Below are 17,558 nucleotides of genomic sequence, written 5' to 3' on the forward strand. Positions count from 1 at the left end.
AAGGGACTTTAAAAATATAAAGGAAGCAGTAGTTACGTATGGGATACATTCCACATATGTAAGACAGATGTTAAATTCGTGGTCTACCTCACATAGAATCATTCCAGATGACTGGCATCAGTTAATTTCAGCTGTTCTAGAATATAGCCAGCAGTTACACTGGAAAAGCTGGTTGAGAGAAGAGGCAAAAAAATTAGAACAACAAGGTAAAATCAGAGGTTTTGTGATCTCCCAAGATCAAATACTTGGTGAGGGATGTTTTGCTGACAGGAATGTACAAGCCACTTATGATGAGCATACAATATCCCTATGCCATACAGCAGCTCTAAATGCTTGGGAAAAAATTCCAGAACCTGAAAAACCAACTGAGGTATACACAAAGATATTTCAGGGACCGCACGAACCCTTCACTGATTTTTTACAAAGACTGAACACAGCTATAACAAGAGCTGTGTCAGACAAAGAATTAAGAAAAGTATTAACTGAGTCCTTGGCATTCGACAATGCTAATGCAGAATGCAGAAGAATACTTACACCATTAAAGATCAGATCAGCTCCTTTGGAAGAATGGATTCAATATACTAATGGTGTTCAGTCTCTTAACTACAGTAATGAGGCTTGGATAGGAGAGACAAATCCCAGAGGTGAAAGAAGGCCCCGTGTTACCAAATGTTTTAATTGTGGTGCACCAGGTCATATAAGTAAAAACTGTACATGGGGTACTCCTAGAAGCAATACTCCTTCTAGGAATAGCCTAAACAGGAGACCCCAACCACCTCCTGGATTATGTAGAAGATGTGGCAAAGGCCGACATTGGACCAGTGAGTGCAGATCAAAAATAGATATACAAGGCAACCCTTTACTGGTGGGAAACGCCTCAGGGGGCCTCTTGCAGGCCCCCAAACCAAACGTAGTATGAACATTCCCAGCCACTGTGGAAGAAATTCCTCTCCAGGACAACTGAATAAACCAATGCCTAATGTAAAAACCGATACTGCAATGGATGATAAAACAGCTTTGATAGATGGATCACAGTTTACAAAGAACACTATAAAACAAATATTTTGGCAGACTTCCATAAATGAACAAAGACCAAAGCTTAAAATTCGAATTAATGGCCTGGTTCTGGAGGGCCTGGTAGACATAGGTGCAGATGTGACTATAATTACACCAAAATCATGGCATCCGAATTGGCCTCTTCAAGAGGTAGATGTCCAACTGTTAGGGATTGGCACCCTATCTCAGATAAAACAGAGTTTGAGATGGGTTGAATGCATAGGGCCAGAAGGACAGAGAGGAAGGCTGAAGCCATATGTAGCAAATGTAGCAGTAAATCTTTGGGGCCGAGATCTGTTACAACAGTGGAATACCCAGATTAAAATTCCTACACTTTCAGAAAAGGAATACAGACCAATGCATGTTTCTAGGAATAATATCATAACATGCTATAAAAATCAGTCACCAACCATTCAGGCTGTTCACAAACAGAGCACGACTGTTGTTGAACTCTCAGAAGTACCAACTGCCTTACCTTTAAAATGGCTAACTAATAAACCTGTCTGGGTTGGACAATGGCCTTTGACAAAAGAGAAGCTACAAGCTTTAGAACAGCTGGTTCAAGAGCAGTTAAATGCTCAACACATTGAAGAATCTACCAGCCCTTGGAATTCTCCTGTATTTGTTATTAAAAAAAATCTGGTAATTGGAGAATGCTGACAGATCTGAGAGCTATTAATAAAGTAATTCAGCCAATGGGCTCCCTACAGACTGGGATCCCCTTGCCCTCTATGCTACCAAAAGAATGGCCTATAATAGTTATTGACTTAAAAGACTGTTTCTTTACCATACCCTTACAGGAAAATGATAGAGAAAAATTTGCCTTCACAGTACCTAATTATAATAATTCTCAGCCAGTCAAGAGATATCAATGGAAGGTCCTCCCACAGGGAATGTTAAACAGCCCTACTTTGTGTCAATACTTTGTGCAGAAACCATTAGAGATAATTCGTGTAAAGTTTCCACAATCCATAATTTATCACTATATGGATGATATCCTATTAGCTGATCCAAAGTTAGATACATTAGAAAGCATGTTTGAAGAAGTAAAAAACGTTTTGCCTCACTGGGGACTGCAAATTGCTCCTGAAAAAATACAAAGAGGAGATTCTATTAATTACTTAGGATATAAGATAGAGCTACAAAAAATTAGACCCCAAAAGGTACAACTAAGAAGAGATAGATTGAAGACTCTTAATGATTTTCAAAAGTTATTAGGAAGCATTTCCAACTTACTGGGTATCATGGGAATACCCAAAGATGGACTACAAAATTTGGCTAATACTCTAGAAGGGGACAAAGAATTAAATAGTCCAAGAGAATTATCAGCCGAAGCTGAGAAGGAATTAGCTCTAGTAGAACAGACAATTCGAGAAGCACATGTGGATCGTGTGGATCCAGAACTTAAATGCATTCTTGTCATATTCCCCTCCAGACATTCCCCAACAGGTATTTTGATGCAGAGGGAAGATATTATATTGGAATGGATATTCCTACCACGTAAACCAAATAAGAAATTAAAGACTTATATAGAAAAGATCTCTGATTTGATTCAAAAGGGTAAATTAAGACTTCGCCAGTTGACAGGAATGGACCCAGCAGAAATTGTAGTACCATTAACTAATGAGGAAATTTCATCACTATGGAAAGATAATGAATACTGGCAGAGAGCCTGCAGTAACTTTTTGGGAGAGGTTAACAACCACTATCCCAAAAGCAAGAGAATAGAATTCATAAAGAAGACTGAATGGGTCCTTCCTCACATTGCACGACAAAAGTCAATTTCTGGAGTCCTCACATTCTATACTGATGCAAATAAATCAGGAAAAGCAGGATATAAATCAGGAGACTTAAGTAAAGTGGTGCAAAGTCCATATAGCTCTGTACAAAAGGCAGAACTGTATGCCATTCTTATGGTACTGATGGACTTCACAGAACCCTTCAATATAGTCACTGACTCTCAATATACAGAGAGAGTTGTTTTACATATTGAAACTGCTGAATTTATTCCTGATAATACAGAATTAACTTCATTATTCATACAATTGCAGGAAATCATCAGAAAAAGGGAACATCCTATATATATAACACATATCAGATCCCATACAGGTCTGCCAGGACCTTTAGCACAAGGTAATGATGAGATTGATCAGTTACTAATAGGTAATGTGCTAGAAGCTTCAGAATGTCATAAGAAACACCATATAAATAGCAAAGGTTTGAAGAAGGATTTCTCCATCACTTGGCAACAGGCTAAGGATATTGTGAAAAAATGTCCTACTTGTTCCATCTATAACCAAACTCCATTACCTGCAGGGAGTAATCTGAAAGGTATACAAAGAAATGAAATTTGGCAAATGGATGTGTTTCATTTTGCAGAATTTGGAAGATTAAAGTATGTACACATACCATTGACACCTATTCAGGATTTCAATGGGCAACTCCTATGAGTTCTGAAAAGGCTGATTCTGTGATTACACACCTATTAGAAGTTATGGCCATCATGGGAATACCTGTACAAATTAAGACAGACAATGCCCCAGCATATGTCTCCAATAAAATGAGACAGTTCTTTGCTTATATAAAGCATGTTACAGGTATACCACACAATCCCACAGGCCAAGCAGTCATAGAGAGATCCAATCGATCTTTAAAGGATATGCTAAATAAACAGCAACAGGTAACAATGACTCCTAGAAATAGACTGCATAGTGCTTTATTAACCTTGAATTTTCTCAATGCTAATGAGAAAGGAACAACAGCTGCGGAGAGACATTGGACGACAGACAAAACTCCTGAGCTAAACCAACCAGTTTATTTCAAGGATGTGCTGACCTCAGAATGGAAACCTGGATATGTTCTACGTTGGGGAAGGGGTTTTGCCTTTGTTTCTGCAGGAGAAGAAAAGCTATGGATACCAACAAAATTAATAAAAATTCGATTCGAACAGGAAAAACCCCTTGATGAAGAGAAGTAAAAGATCATCCACCAATGTGACATCTCTACAAGTTGTAAGAAAAATTTAACAATCAAAGGGTGAGGTAGGGCTCTGTTTTTGTCTTTCCAGGATAATGGAAATACCCATCTTCCAAAACTCATAAGGCCTTGGATATCCGGATGTTTACAGCAGAAAGGAAGAATCTATTGGCACCAATCTACACATGGTAAAATCTCACTGTCTAACATCTTTCTCTCTATCAATCTAGAAAAGTTGTGGTTCCAATTCAATTATAGCCAAGCTGGCTTTGGAGATGGAATTGGCTCACTCTTTCTCTAAACCCAAGCATATTGCTAAAAGAAAAGTTTGAGAGATTCTTCAGTCCCGTATCAGAAGAGCCCTCTGGTGTGAGACAGAAGGAAACCAATAAAAAGGGACCATTGTCTTCTAAATTCTAATTCTCTCCATGCTTACTCTTGATTTCTCAGAATCCTTTCTTACATGCTATGTCCTCTTTAAATCCAAACCTCCCATTTTTGATAACAAATAAGTTTTTCCAATAGCAATCTCAGAAGTCTCCAGAAGGAAGATGGGGCCCCAACAACAACAACTCTACCCAATCCAGAATGATGCCATGGTAATCATCATCATACTACACTTCTTGCCAGAATTTCAAACAATCTTACCTATTACTCTAAAACTTGCTGCAGAACCTACAGTTAGTCTAACTGAGATTTAACTATCTGAGCTTTCTCACAGTACCCAACAGAGATAACATCACCCCCTAAACGGCAGGAAGCAATTCTAAGAAAACGACACCCCTTCTCCCTTAGGTTTCATAATTCTCAGGGTTATGGATGATGGTTATAGGGTTGGGGGTGGAAGAAAATATTAACTCAGTATTGTAAAGAAAAAAAAGGGGGGGGAGAAGAAATGGAACGGATAGGTATAAGATATGATGGTAAATCATTGTATATACTAGTAAACCAACTTAGTAAAATAGCAGCCTTAGATAATTTGCACTGTTATAGATTCTTATATGTTGATACAAATGTAAACTATTTTTATACTCCTGTTTAAGATAATTTGTATATTGATACAAATACAGAACTATATTTGTTATAATGTACATATATTTCTACTCTTATTTGAAACATTTTTATATTGATACAAATGTAAATTTATATCTGTCATACTTTATATATGTTCTACTTCTGTTTAGGATATTCGGCATATTGATATATATTTAAGATTATTGTCATATTGCATATCGCACTATATATTCCTACCTCTGTTATAAATATCTTGTGTATTGTCACAATTTTGAAGTCATCGTTCTTCACCATACATTTGCTTATAGACTGTTTACCTTATTTACGTGAAGCCTTAGTCCTTAGGTTATTTTGGTAGATAAGATTTATAGATTTATAGTCCCCTATGCCTGTCATCTCTATAGTTACGTTAGTTAGGTTATCCAGATTTACAGATACATAGGTCAGATGGGCAGGTAATCTTCAAACACTTCATAGACCTAGAGAATATGGTATTTAAATAACTTAGAATTCTGTTGACGTGAGACACAATTGCTCCTGGCTGCACCAATTGATCCCGAGAGAATGTTGGGCTTCTAAGACATTTCCATTTGGAAGTTTGTCTTTTTGGCACAAAATGGCCTACTGGGCAAAGAACTGCCCTTGCCTTGATGGCTGACAGTACAAATGCAATGCTGTCCTTTCTGGACAAGTGGGACACAAGGAAAGCGACCACTGTACTCTGCCAAGACAGGGTAAGATGGTCTTTCAGAAATCCTGCTTCTGAAAATGGTCTGTCAGATACTCTAGGCCCGTACCCAATTTGAATGCACCAACAATGCTGAGAAACATTAGGTGACTGTCCAGGCTGCCAGCTGTCTTGGTCTACTCTTGCAAGATTCCCGAAAGTTGCTTGCATCCATCTACCATTTCTCAGGTACCATTATGTTCTTTCTCAGGTCTTTGATGGGATTGAAGACTAGCAGTTATAGTTACAACTTAGTATATATAATATCTTAGATAGAACATATTAAGTATTAGATTCAGGTTCTTTAGGATAGGACACCTTTGAATGATCTTTATAACATGCCGTTTACCTATGCTCTATACTTCTCTGGATTTTAGTATGTGTTTCTTGCTTGATATTGTTTGCATTGGTTGTAGTTACATCTTATCTAGGTCATTATCCCTCATTATTTCTGGACAATATTTGATAACCATTCCTTTGTATATAGTCTTGTATTAGTTTAGAACCTTCTTATTTAGACAAAAAGGGGGAGATGTAGTGGGTAGCCATTCCAGCTTGGATCTGGAAGTTCCAACCCCCATTGAGACTCTGGCAACTGTCACGCCTACGAGGCGGGGCGAGGGGAGGCGCCTGGGGACCCGAGAGCTGGATGGGCCAGCGCTCTCTCTGTGCATTCTCTCGGTGCCGGGACGCAGGACGGTGAAAGGTGGATTGTGCAGAGCTCCGGAGAACACCGCTGGATTGCAATACACCTTCCCCAGACCCTGCGACCTACCCATTACTTAATTTGTGAGTTACAGCATTAAATAAATATCCTTTTAACTACGTGGAGTGGCCAAAATAATTTCTCCAATAATAGACAACTTAACAAATGGGCTGATGAAATGAACAGTTTTCAAAGAAGAAGTACCAACATTCATGGAGAAAGATCATTGACCATATGAAGAGTGTCTAGGATCCTTAGTCAGAAGGAAAATGTAAATTAAAAATACTTTGAGATTCCATTCCCCCCCTTCCCCCCGTCTCTCTCTCTCTTGAGACAGGGTTTATCTGTATAGCTTTGCGCCTTTCCTGGAACTTACTCTATAGACAAGGCTGGCTTCGAACTCATAGAGATCTGCCTGCCTCTGCCTCCCGAGTGCTGGGATTAAAGGCATGTGCCACCACTGCCCAGCTCCATTTTTCCTTTCTCATTTCATCCCAATCAGGATGTTTACTATTAAGAAAACATGATAAAAATGTTGGCAAAACATGCATACACACACGCATGTGCGTGTGTGTGTGCGTGCGTGCGTGCGTGTGTGTGTGTGTGTGTGTGTGTGTTTGTGTGTGTGTGACTGTAGGGAGCAGAGAAAACTCTTATACAACACATTTGGAGTTGTAAATTAGTTGAGTTCCTATGGAAATCAGTATGAAGGTTCCTCAAAAAACTGAAAATTGAATGACTATATGATCCATCCAGAGAACATCACTTGAATGTCTGTTTACTGCAGCACTGTTCATAATAGCCAAGCCCAGGTGGCTGTCCAAAGTTGAATGGATGAGGAAAATGTGGTACACATACACAACAGAGTGCTATACATCAGAGAGAAGAATGAAATGTCATCTGCAGGAAAATGGATACAAAGTTGAGATTGCCACATTGAGTACCAGAAATGAGATGATGCAGACAAGACTGCGTATTTTCTCTAATTTGTAGATACTGGATTTTATACAGATAAATAAAATTATATGCTATATCTGAAAGTAGATGTGAGACCAGGATAATGGAGGGAAAGTGTGTGTGTGTGTGTGTGTGTGTGTGTGTGTGTGGAGAGAGAGAGAGAGAGAGAGAGAGAGAGAGAGAGAGAGAGAGAGAGAGAGAGAGAGAGAGAGAAGTTAGAGAAGGATGAATATAGTTAAAGTATGGAATATGTTTGTGTGGAAAGACTATAAGTATGTACGATATTAAGAAGGAAGCTTACCCAAACAAAGACTATAACTAGATGGAAAAAGCATATGCAAAGCACTAACATTAGTGAAAATGGAAAAACTGTACTTTAATTTCCATGGGAAGCATGAAATTGTTATTAGACTTTAACCAAAATAAATGTCTAGGCTTGTTTTGTCAAGATAATCAAGCAAAATGTTTTAAAGACATCATTACTCAAACAGATTTGTAAATGTATTTAAAAAGTACTGACTTGTAAGTTATAGTTATAAAATCCTATAGGAGAATTTACATTCTGTGGTGTCAACTCGGGTTCCCATTACCTGCCCCGTTGTCCCAGAGCTCCAGTGTGACTTGATGTCCATGTTCAGCTTCTATAGTGGCTGTGACACTGGCTCCCAGAACAGGCAGAAATCCTTGGCTGACTCGTGCATACACAATCATTGGGCTAGTGTACCGTGCTGTGTTTTGGCTCATGTGAGCAGTTACAATTACTGGCGGTGTGGTAGGACTTCTTGCTCGAGTGGTCACCGTCACTGTTAGCAACTGAGGTCCAGCATCCTTATTGGAGAGGCTGTAGGTCCAAGTCCCTGTCTGAAAAAGTTTTCTTTAAGAGCTTTGTTAATATTTTCCTGCTACTTGGGATGTACGATTATTTGGAAATGTAAACAAAATAAAACCACTTGGGGGGTACTGGTGATGCAACCCAGACTTCGTGAATGCTAAGCAAGTGTCCTACTAAAAGTAAAGACTTACATTCTTAACCTAATTAATGACTAAATATGACTGTCAAAAGAGAATGGGTAATAGAGATTTGGATGGTTAGATATTCTACTTAATTTTTTTTTTTTTTTGATTTTCGAGACAGGGTTTCTCTGTGTAGCTTTACACCTTTCTTAGAGCTCACTTGGTAGCCCAGGCTGGCCTCGAACTCACAGAGATCCACCTGGCTCTGCCTCCCGTGTGCTGGGATTAAAGGCGTGCGACACCACCGCCCGGCTTTTACTGAATTTTTAATGAAACACACTGTCATTGTATTAGTGCCCACAATGTAGCAGGTCTTTGTCTCTTAACACAGGATGGATTAATGAAACACAGTGAAAAGACTTACTTCTGCGGTGCCTGGTATTAGAAGTCGAGCAGACTGCATATTTAATTGATCATCTTTGAAATCTGAGGTTGTGTATTTGTTTCCTTTTGGATCTTGAAGAGTAATTTCTGGCTTTTGTATTGTCCAGGTGACAACAAAGAAAGTGTCATTTCCAATGGTACTGTCCACAGGCACTGTACCAGTTACCTGTTTCCTCCCTGCAATATTCAAGGTTTTGCTCTCCAACTGTGACAGAAATAAAAAGCAAACACATAAAGCCCACTTGTTATTTTAAGTAATGGAAGTTTAATATTTAGGTAGTTCATGGTAATTTAAAATTCATATTTAAGGTTCAATTACAATGACAAAGAATATTTTCCAAATCTCTCTCTCTCTCTCTCTCTCTCTCTCTCTCTCTCTCTCTCTCTCTCTCTCTCTCTCTCTCTCACACACACACACACACACACACACACACACATTGTTTTATCTTCCTCACAGTGGCTGTGCTTTAAACATATTAGTGGTCTGGCTGCTAATGCTGTAGCTTTGGGGGAATTCTGTTCCCCAGACAATGGCTCTGTTTCTGCCTCTAAAGGTAATTCTAACTAAATCTATCATTCTAATAAAACTCTAGATTCAAAGGCTGGGGTGAAGACCTGTGAGCTCAGAGAATTAGAATAGCAACTGGCTAACCTTCTCTCTTTGCTGGCATCCTGGAAGTCATTCCCTTCCACAACACCCCAACTAAAAAACCCCATTTCCTGTCAACCAGTTGCTAACCCCACCTCACTGAGCCCAGTTTAATTTTATGTAATTAGCACAAATGCAATGTATCTTTATATAGTTAACAAATGCAGCATAAAGAAATGTAACACATCTTTGCAGCTTAAACAAATATTACACACACACACACACACACACACACACACACACACACACACACTCTATGTAGCCCACACTGGTCATGATCTTGTGATCCTCCTTCCTCGGCCTCTTGGGTACTGGGATTACAAGCATCCACTATCATATCCAGATATAGTGAGTGTCTTTCTTCACAGATTCTGAAGCACAAATGCACATGCACACACACACACACGCACACGCACACGCACACGCACACGCATGCACGCACGCACGCACGCATGCACGCACGCACGCACGCACGCACGCACGCATGTATGTACATAGGTACGTACTCACGTACTCCTTACCTGAAAGGTGTCATGTCTAAATCTTTACTGTGGGACTGAATGGTATTTCAGAATTGAGCAAATATTTTGGACTTGTATTTGAGTAACCATAGAGAAGTTTCTCGTTGGTGAGATGAATAGAAAGTGGATAAAGAATGAATGAAAACAGCAGGTACTGAATGAGTTAAGAAGTGGAGAAAGAGGAAAGAACTTAACTGAAGGTCAAGAAAGAGACAAAAATTAACTTTAAGATGGGGAATTGTTAACAGCTTTCCACTTCACACACACACACACACCCCTAAAAATAGAAGAATGCAAGAGAAAAGGTTTATGTCATAAAAAAGAAAATTCACTAATGGTATATTTTACAATGGAAATATTTTTTATGGCAAAAATTGATTTATTAGAGAGACAACATGTAATAGTAATATAATAGGAATTTATTGCAATGAAAGTATTTTTACAAAGTACTGACCTGCAGAGCCTGCTCAGAGATGCTGCCACTTGTAGATGAAATCCCACTGAAAGCATCCATGAGGCCAGTTATGTCTTTGTTGGCATAAAAGCGAAGCCCTCCTACAGGGGAGTTTTAAATGAGAAAATCAAATGTCCTTTCAGTGATATATTTTAAAATCCACTTGACATTTCCTTTTTATTATTAAATTAAAAATTACATTTGTTTTAGTGTGTGTGTGAGTGTGCATCGTGTCTGCATTTTCGCGTGCATGCGTGGAAGTTCGAGGACGGCTTGTTGGAGTTACTTCTCTCCCTCCACGCTGTTGCTCCAGGGGTTGAACTCCGAGTTTGGAGGTGAACACCTTTACTCCCTGAGCTGTCTCATTGGCCTGTATGAACTAACACGCTACAAAACATGAGTTTCTAAGAATCTCATGGATGTTGAGCGCCTCTCTGAAGTTACTGTAAATTTATATTAACCAAAACTGTATTCAAAAAGGTAAGATAAAGATAAATGGAAAATGTAAGAATAAGGCAAATTTCATTCTTTTATGTGAGCTAATTGTCAAATATAAGTGCATTAGTCAAATTGGCCTAAGTACCCAATGGTTTTATTAAAGGTGAGTCTTATGGTTGCTCCTGAGAACCAGATGCTTATTTCTTAGTTGGGTCAAAATACACCTAGACAATTAGAGGATGACAGTTTGTAATAGAGTAAACATAGGCAAAATGCAGAAAATAATTGATGTGAGTGAAAGAGAGATTTCTTGGGTATGAAGAGTTAGGAAAGAATAGATCCCAAGGGCAAGAATACACCAGAAATACACCAATCCGTGCATAGTAACTAAACTAATAAATGCCACAAAGGCCAACTGGGAGGTTTTCAAAGTAACCCAGGCAGGGAATTATGAGTTCTGGGGTAGGGTGTGACAGGAAAACAGCTTTCCAGTTTAGGAACATCTGTCCAAACCCTGCTCCAAAGTTGTACCTGTCATGGTTGACAGGCTCTCCAGTTCTCGGTCAGCGGAAGGCCCCAGAGCGATGGTGTGGATGACGGCACCACTGCTTTTGACCTCCTCAAAGCATGAACTTATCTGGCCATCTTCCCCATCTGTCAGCAATATGATCTCAGAACCGGAAGTCCTCTGGTCACTCAAAGTAATTGCCTGTGAAAAGCAGTGTGTTAATTACAGAGTGTTATTTCAGAATAAATTTAAGAACACACATTTTTTACATTCTCTTTCTGAGTTGATATATGGAAATGAGTAGAACATTAGATTTCTCAGTACTTTTAATCCTCTAGATATACACATTTTGGCTACTTAGTTGAGGTAGAACAAATCTATGACAGTTGCTGGCATATAGTAGCTACTTAATAAATAAATATAGTCTGTTGTTCTCACTCCACTGAATACTTGATGAAGACACGAGACTCCCAGACAGTTGTAGAAGGCTTCAGACTGAATGGCATTTGCAAGATCATGATCAAAGTTGGGTGAGCAAGATTGAATTATTTGTTATGTGACTTTTTAATGTATTTTATTTAGTTACAATTAAAAAATTCATGACTTTCCAAAGACAAAACTAAACAACTTTGGCTTATCATGAAGGAAGAAGTTGATAAATTTTCCATTATAATTGGTTTTCATAATTTTCTGACTTCCACCAAGTGTATTAGTTAAGAGTCTAGGTGGTGTTAGATACCTTGGTTTTAGGTACCTTGAGAATAAATTCTATTTTTTAAACATGAATTATTGTATTAGTCTTTCCTGAGACTTGCCCAAACACCACACACACATCACACTTTACAGATTGTTAGTGTAATGATCAAGTTTATAGACTCCAGAAATCAGGTTTTGAATCCTAGACTTGGCAATTGTTTTATGATCTTGAGGTAGATTTTGTTATTCTAAAGTTCAGGTTCTTTTTGTGCAGAATGGTCATAGCAATATTACCCAACTCCTAAAATGATAAGGATATAAGATCATGCATCTAAAGCATTTAGTACAGACAATAATGTAGTATACAGTCAACAACAGCTACTTTTTAATGATTCTGAAAGTGATACACTTAACGTATTTATAAGATTTCATTAAGTAAAAGATGTTTATAATACTAAATGTAATTTGCCATCATCTGTCCAGCAATAAACTTTGTGACCAATATATAAGATATAATAAAATTTACTAAGAAAAACACATACACCAATTTATACAATCATTTAAGTATGTTTCTAATATATAGTACTCATATTTTAGAACTGAATAGACATAATTATTTTCATAATAGCAACCCTTCCATAAACACTTACTTATCTTACATATGTGCCACATTTAAATGAGCTAAACAGCATTAATACCCGTATCATTTGGGTTCAGGAAACAGATTTTCATTATTGAGTTACGTTCCCAAGATCTTTTAGATAATTCACAGTAGAGTGAGTATCTCAGGTTTTTAAAGCCAATCTCTTTTTTGACAAATGGGAGCCACAAAGGAAGTTAAGAGAGACATGAGCTAATGGTCTGCACAGAGCAGCAGTGAGGACTTTCCAAGTGGAGGAAACAGCCTTCTGTTTCAGTGACTCCAGACACGAGCATCAATACACTAGCGTGGAGCCTGACAGGAAGAAGACTAGGCAAACATCACAACCTCTGAGCATGCTGGTCAAAAGGAATTCCGCATTTTTTTTTTTTATTTTTAGATTTATTTATTTATTATGTATACAGTGTTCTGTCTGCATATACACCTGCAGGTCAGAAGAGGGCACTAGATCTCATTATGAATGGTTGTGAGCCACCATGTGGTTGCTGGGAATTGAACTCAGGACCTCTAGAAGAGCAGCCAGTGCTCTTAACCTCTGAGCCATCTTTCCAGCCTCAGAACTCAACATTTTTAAGTTACAATCATGATTTATTTTATATCCACCTATGTTCATTTCATATTGCATGTAGAGCTACCTCTCTCTGGATTTTTAAATGTAATTTAAATTAATGTGTTAATGACTTTTACCCATACTATAAAGTTGTCACTGACTTCTCTCTGCCCATGACATTATCTTCCATACATAGAAACTCAAGTGTGAGAGTCCAGAGAAATGTGTAGCTCCTCAGTGAGGTTTTGATGATCGTTTGCCCAAGGAGATTTCACTCATCCACTCCCCAGTGCCACTCAACCTCTCAAGATTTTATCAGTGGAACAACTGATGCTGAGAGGCTATGGCTATAATTAATAGTTGGTGAAGCTACTTTTTATTTTCTTCCAGTAATGCTTTGTCTCATCCAGATCAGAATGTTATTAAATGCTGGAACTCTGAGTTAATGACCCGTGTTCAAACCTAAATGAATAGGATGGAAAGCAGTAAGTAAATGGCAAGTTGTATTAAATTTAAAAGATTACCTGAAATCCTGCTTTAATTCCACTGCAAATTGAAGTTCCACCCAAAGCTTGTTGTGGGAGATTTGCAGTGATCTTTGGGTAGTCACTGCTGTTAGTTATTTCCATTAAATAATTTTGGATTTTGGCATGTTTGTCAAATGTGACTAATCCAACCAAAGATTTCTTTTCAACAATTTGAGTTAAATAAAGTTCTGCAGCTTGATTCATTCGAATAAGACGGTCTTCCTGTAAGAAAAGGATGGATGAACAACTGCAGAGTCTCTAAATCTTGACAGTTAATGAAAGACAAAGTTGTCCGTGGGCCATAGAACATGGTAATAGTTAATGGACTTAAAAAAATTTTTAATTCTCATATTTTTAAAAAGTTTAAAATGTTTAAACATCAGTTGTTATGGCTGTGAAAGCCTTCAAAGTCTATGCCATTTTATGCAACAGTTATCAATTTGGAAGTTTCAGCTGAGGAAATGATTTTTAAAATGATAAGAAGGTGCTCATTGGAATGTGCTCATGGGACCTCTATATTCTGCCTTCCCCCAAGTCCAGGAAATATGGCAGGAGAGGAGGTGGGAAGAAAGTAAGAGCTGGAGCCATGAATCACTGTCCTCTGGATTTGACGTGTCCATTGCACTCATCAGCTCACAGCGGCTGTGGTGACCTGACAAGGTCAGGTCCATCAGCATTGCAGTATGGGTGGGGGAGGGCTCATGAGAAGCTATGAGGGCTGTTGGGGAAGGGGGTTCATATCTCTTCACAGGTAGCCACTGATAAATTGCCTATATTTTCTATATTCAGTGAGTTATTACTATAACACCCATCAAAGTGGTAGGGATATTTGTCGAGATGGAGAGAGAAGGGACAAGACAGGGTGGTGGGGTGAATATGTTCAAAATATATTACATACATTATGAAATCATGACAAAAATATTTTACAATTTGCGTCATGGGAATGGGCCTACATGCTTGCAGTCCAAGCACCTGGAAGCTCGAGACAGAATGAATGACACAAGATTGAGACCCGTCCCAGTGACAAAGCTAACAGCAGGCCACCTATGGCTCCCAGCATGACTGTGTCTCAAAAACAAAGAAACAAAAAACCCAAATTATTTAGTGTCCCAATGCTTGCCTCGCATGTAAAAGGCCCTGGGTTCAATTCTCAGCAACACACACACACACACACACACACACACACACACACACACACACACACACACACACCCCACACAATTTTTTTCATATCTAAAGTGTAACAGTTTTGTAGAGGAAAGGCAAATAGAGTAGTAAAAGTAAAACTGGAATGACATGGAATGATGAGATTGTAGATGTTTCCTTTTGTTGTATTTTTTCTAGGATGAACTGACAGTTAAGGAGTAAAAATGACCAATAATCTAATGAACAATAAAACAATAACTTTTTTTAAATCTTAGTCTAGATACTTATTTAGATAAAATCATTGGGCAGATATTTATTTGAACATTAATCTTTATATATTTGAATATGAATATTTATGTTGGTTTACTAGAACTAAATCCAAGAATAAATTATAGTTCTATATTTAACTTAAATACTTAATTTGAAAAAGTCAGCAAAAAGTGTCTTACCTTTTCCATGCTTCCAGATTTATCTAGCACCAAGCAGACTACCCGCTGTTTGGACTTCAGCAGTGAAAATGCAGGTCTGGGCGGGGCTTCTCTTCCTATCATGGGAGAGGAATTCTGAAAATCAGCAGACTTCTTGATTACGTCCCACGTGCTTCTGTAATTGCACATTTTGTTTTGTAGGTTTGGAGCTTCTTTATTGTGGGTTTTTTCTGTGCAAAATTCAACCACCTGAAAAAAAAAAATCAATTCAAACACAATATTGTAAAAACTTGTAAGGGATCACCTTCTTTTCCAAACATGAAGTTAGCTACCATGTGCATCCTGAACATGATGTGTCTCATGACAAGAGTCACTTTGTGGCTGGGTGGTGGTGGTGCATGCCTTTAATCCCAGCACTTGGGAGGCAAAGTCAGGCAGATCTCTGTGAGTTCGAGGCCAGCCTTGTCTACAGAGCAAGATTCAGGACAGGCACCAAAACTACACAGAGAAACCCTGTCTCGAAAAGAGTCACTTTGTAATAGTGTTTTGCCATCCATTTTACAAGCCCCGAGTGGGAGTGAGGGGAAGCTGATGGACAGCGCATGCTCCTGGGAGGTTCTTTAGGCACAGTCGAATTGCGTAGGTGAAGCATGATGGCGGCTCACACAGCTCCTTGAATTAGCTTCCAGCTTTCTCTTCTAGAGTTTTGAGGATCTCACATCTTGAATTAAGTTTAAGAAGAAAGGGTTATGTAAGGCTCGTGCTAATTTCTAACGGTCCCCAAAAATGGTACAGGAGAAATGTATGTCTCTTTTTGTCCACACTCCATCTCTCCATAGTGGGCCCAGAAACTCGAGGACAGCTACTAACAACCTCTCTCATTATCAGTGCTTATGAATTCTGACACATAAAACAGTATACCAGAATAATTAATAAAAGTTCAGGGAGAAAATTAGGAAACATACTTCTTTCTCTGAGTATTGAATCTAATCACTCTGCCAGTGGATGTTTTCATTACTATGAACTTTGAAAGCTTCCAGATTTTGAAAACCTGGAGAAAGAAGGACAAGTGTCATCATAAATTAGCACAGTGTCCAGGAAGGGAACATTGTACAATAATCTCGGAAGTGGTTTTTAACAGTTATTTCGTTATTTTAGTCCCCCATCCAACACCATGTCTGCGGATCGAAGCGCAGAGTCAGAACGAGCTTGTTACATTTAACTATCTCACATTTACATTGTAAGAGTGTGCTTTGTTTCTGACATGGCTTGGATTCAAATCTCCCAAATGGGGTAATATTGGATAGGAGGAAAATATGGATGCAAACAAACAGTGCTTCACACCACTTCCAGGTGGGAGGAGATGCTTGTCACACCAGGCGCCGCCTCCTCCTACCGCTCCCATTGCCACTGAGTCAAGCTTCGTGGGTACCTGTCTCTTTTCTCACCCCATCCCCCTTGTGTTCAGCATGGATCCTTCACTTCTATCACAGAACTTCTTGTCCCTAGAATGGCAGAAATTTCCCTGGAGTGTCCATTCACCCGAGTGGTATTTAGAAAATAAGAGAAGACAAATTCCTCCTTTTACTTTCCTGGCGCTGTCTGCCTGAGATGTTCTGGTGAACAGTAAAGCCTTTGCTGACTATGGACAGTGCTCAGCTTGGGCAGCCACGTGGTACCTGTGCTGCACATACACTGATTTTTGTCAGGTTTGGTTTTTTGCATATAATTCTTTTCATCTTCCTGCTGTGGTAGTTTATACTTACCTCTTCAAACCCTACTTTAAAAAACATCCCTTGGATCTATTCAGAGGGCCTGATCCAGTTGGGGGCCCCTCAGCCTTTGGTTCATAGTTCATGTGTTTCCATTCATTTGGCTATTTGTCCCTGTGCTTTATCCAACCTTGGTTTCAACAATTCTCGCTCATATAAACCCTCCTCTTTCTCACTAATTAGACTTCCGGAGCTCCCCCCCCCCCCGGGGGCCTAGCCGTGGATCTCTGCATCCAGATTCCTCAGTCTTGGATGGGGTTTCTGGCATGACTATTAGGGTGTTTGGCCATCCCATCACCAGAGTAGGTCAGTTCTGGCTGTCTCTCGACCATTGCCAGCCGTCTATTGTGGGCCAAACATCCTAATTGTCATGC

General features: G+C 39.0%; 1 protein-coding gene across 1 annotated transcript in view; it reads right to left on the reverse strand.

Moving 5' to 3' along the window:
• LOC102927349 (calcium-activated chloride channel regulator 3A-1-like) overlaps positions 1-17,558 on the reverse strand; it is a 31,938-nt gene that overhangs the window by 5,168 nt on the left and 9,212 nt on the right. The window contains exons 6-11 of the mRNA XM_076575099.1: positions 15,434-15,661; positions 13,836-14,060; positions 11,428-11,605; positions 10,459-10,559; positions 8,815-9,039; positions 8,027-8,297 (exon numbers count right to left, since the gene is read on the reverse strand). Coding sequence (XP_076431214.1) covers positions 8,027-8,297; positions 8,815-9,039; positions 10,459-10,559; positions 11,428-11,605; positions 13,836-14,060; positions 15,434-15,661 — 1,228 coding nt within the window. The remainder of the gene's footprint in view (positions 1-8,026; positions 8,298-8,814; positions 9,040-10,458; positions 10,560-11,427; positions 11,606-13,835; positions 14,061-15,433; positions 15,662-17,558) is intronic.

This window comes from Peromyscus maniculatus, chromosome 6 (assembly GCF_049852395.1).
Source record: "Peromyscus maniculatus bairdii isolate BWxNUB_F1_BW_parent chromosome 6, HU_Pman_BW_mat_3.1, whole genome shotgun sequence".
Classification (NCBI taxonomy): Eukaryota; Metazoa; Chordata; class Mammalia; order Rodentia; family Cricetidae; genus Peromyscus; species Peromyscus maniculatus.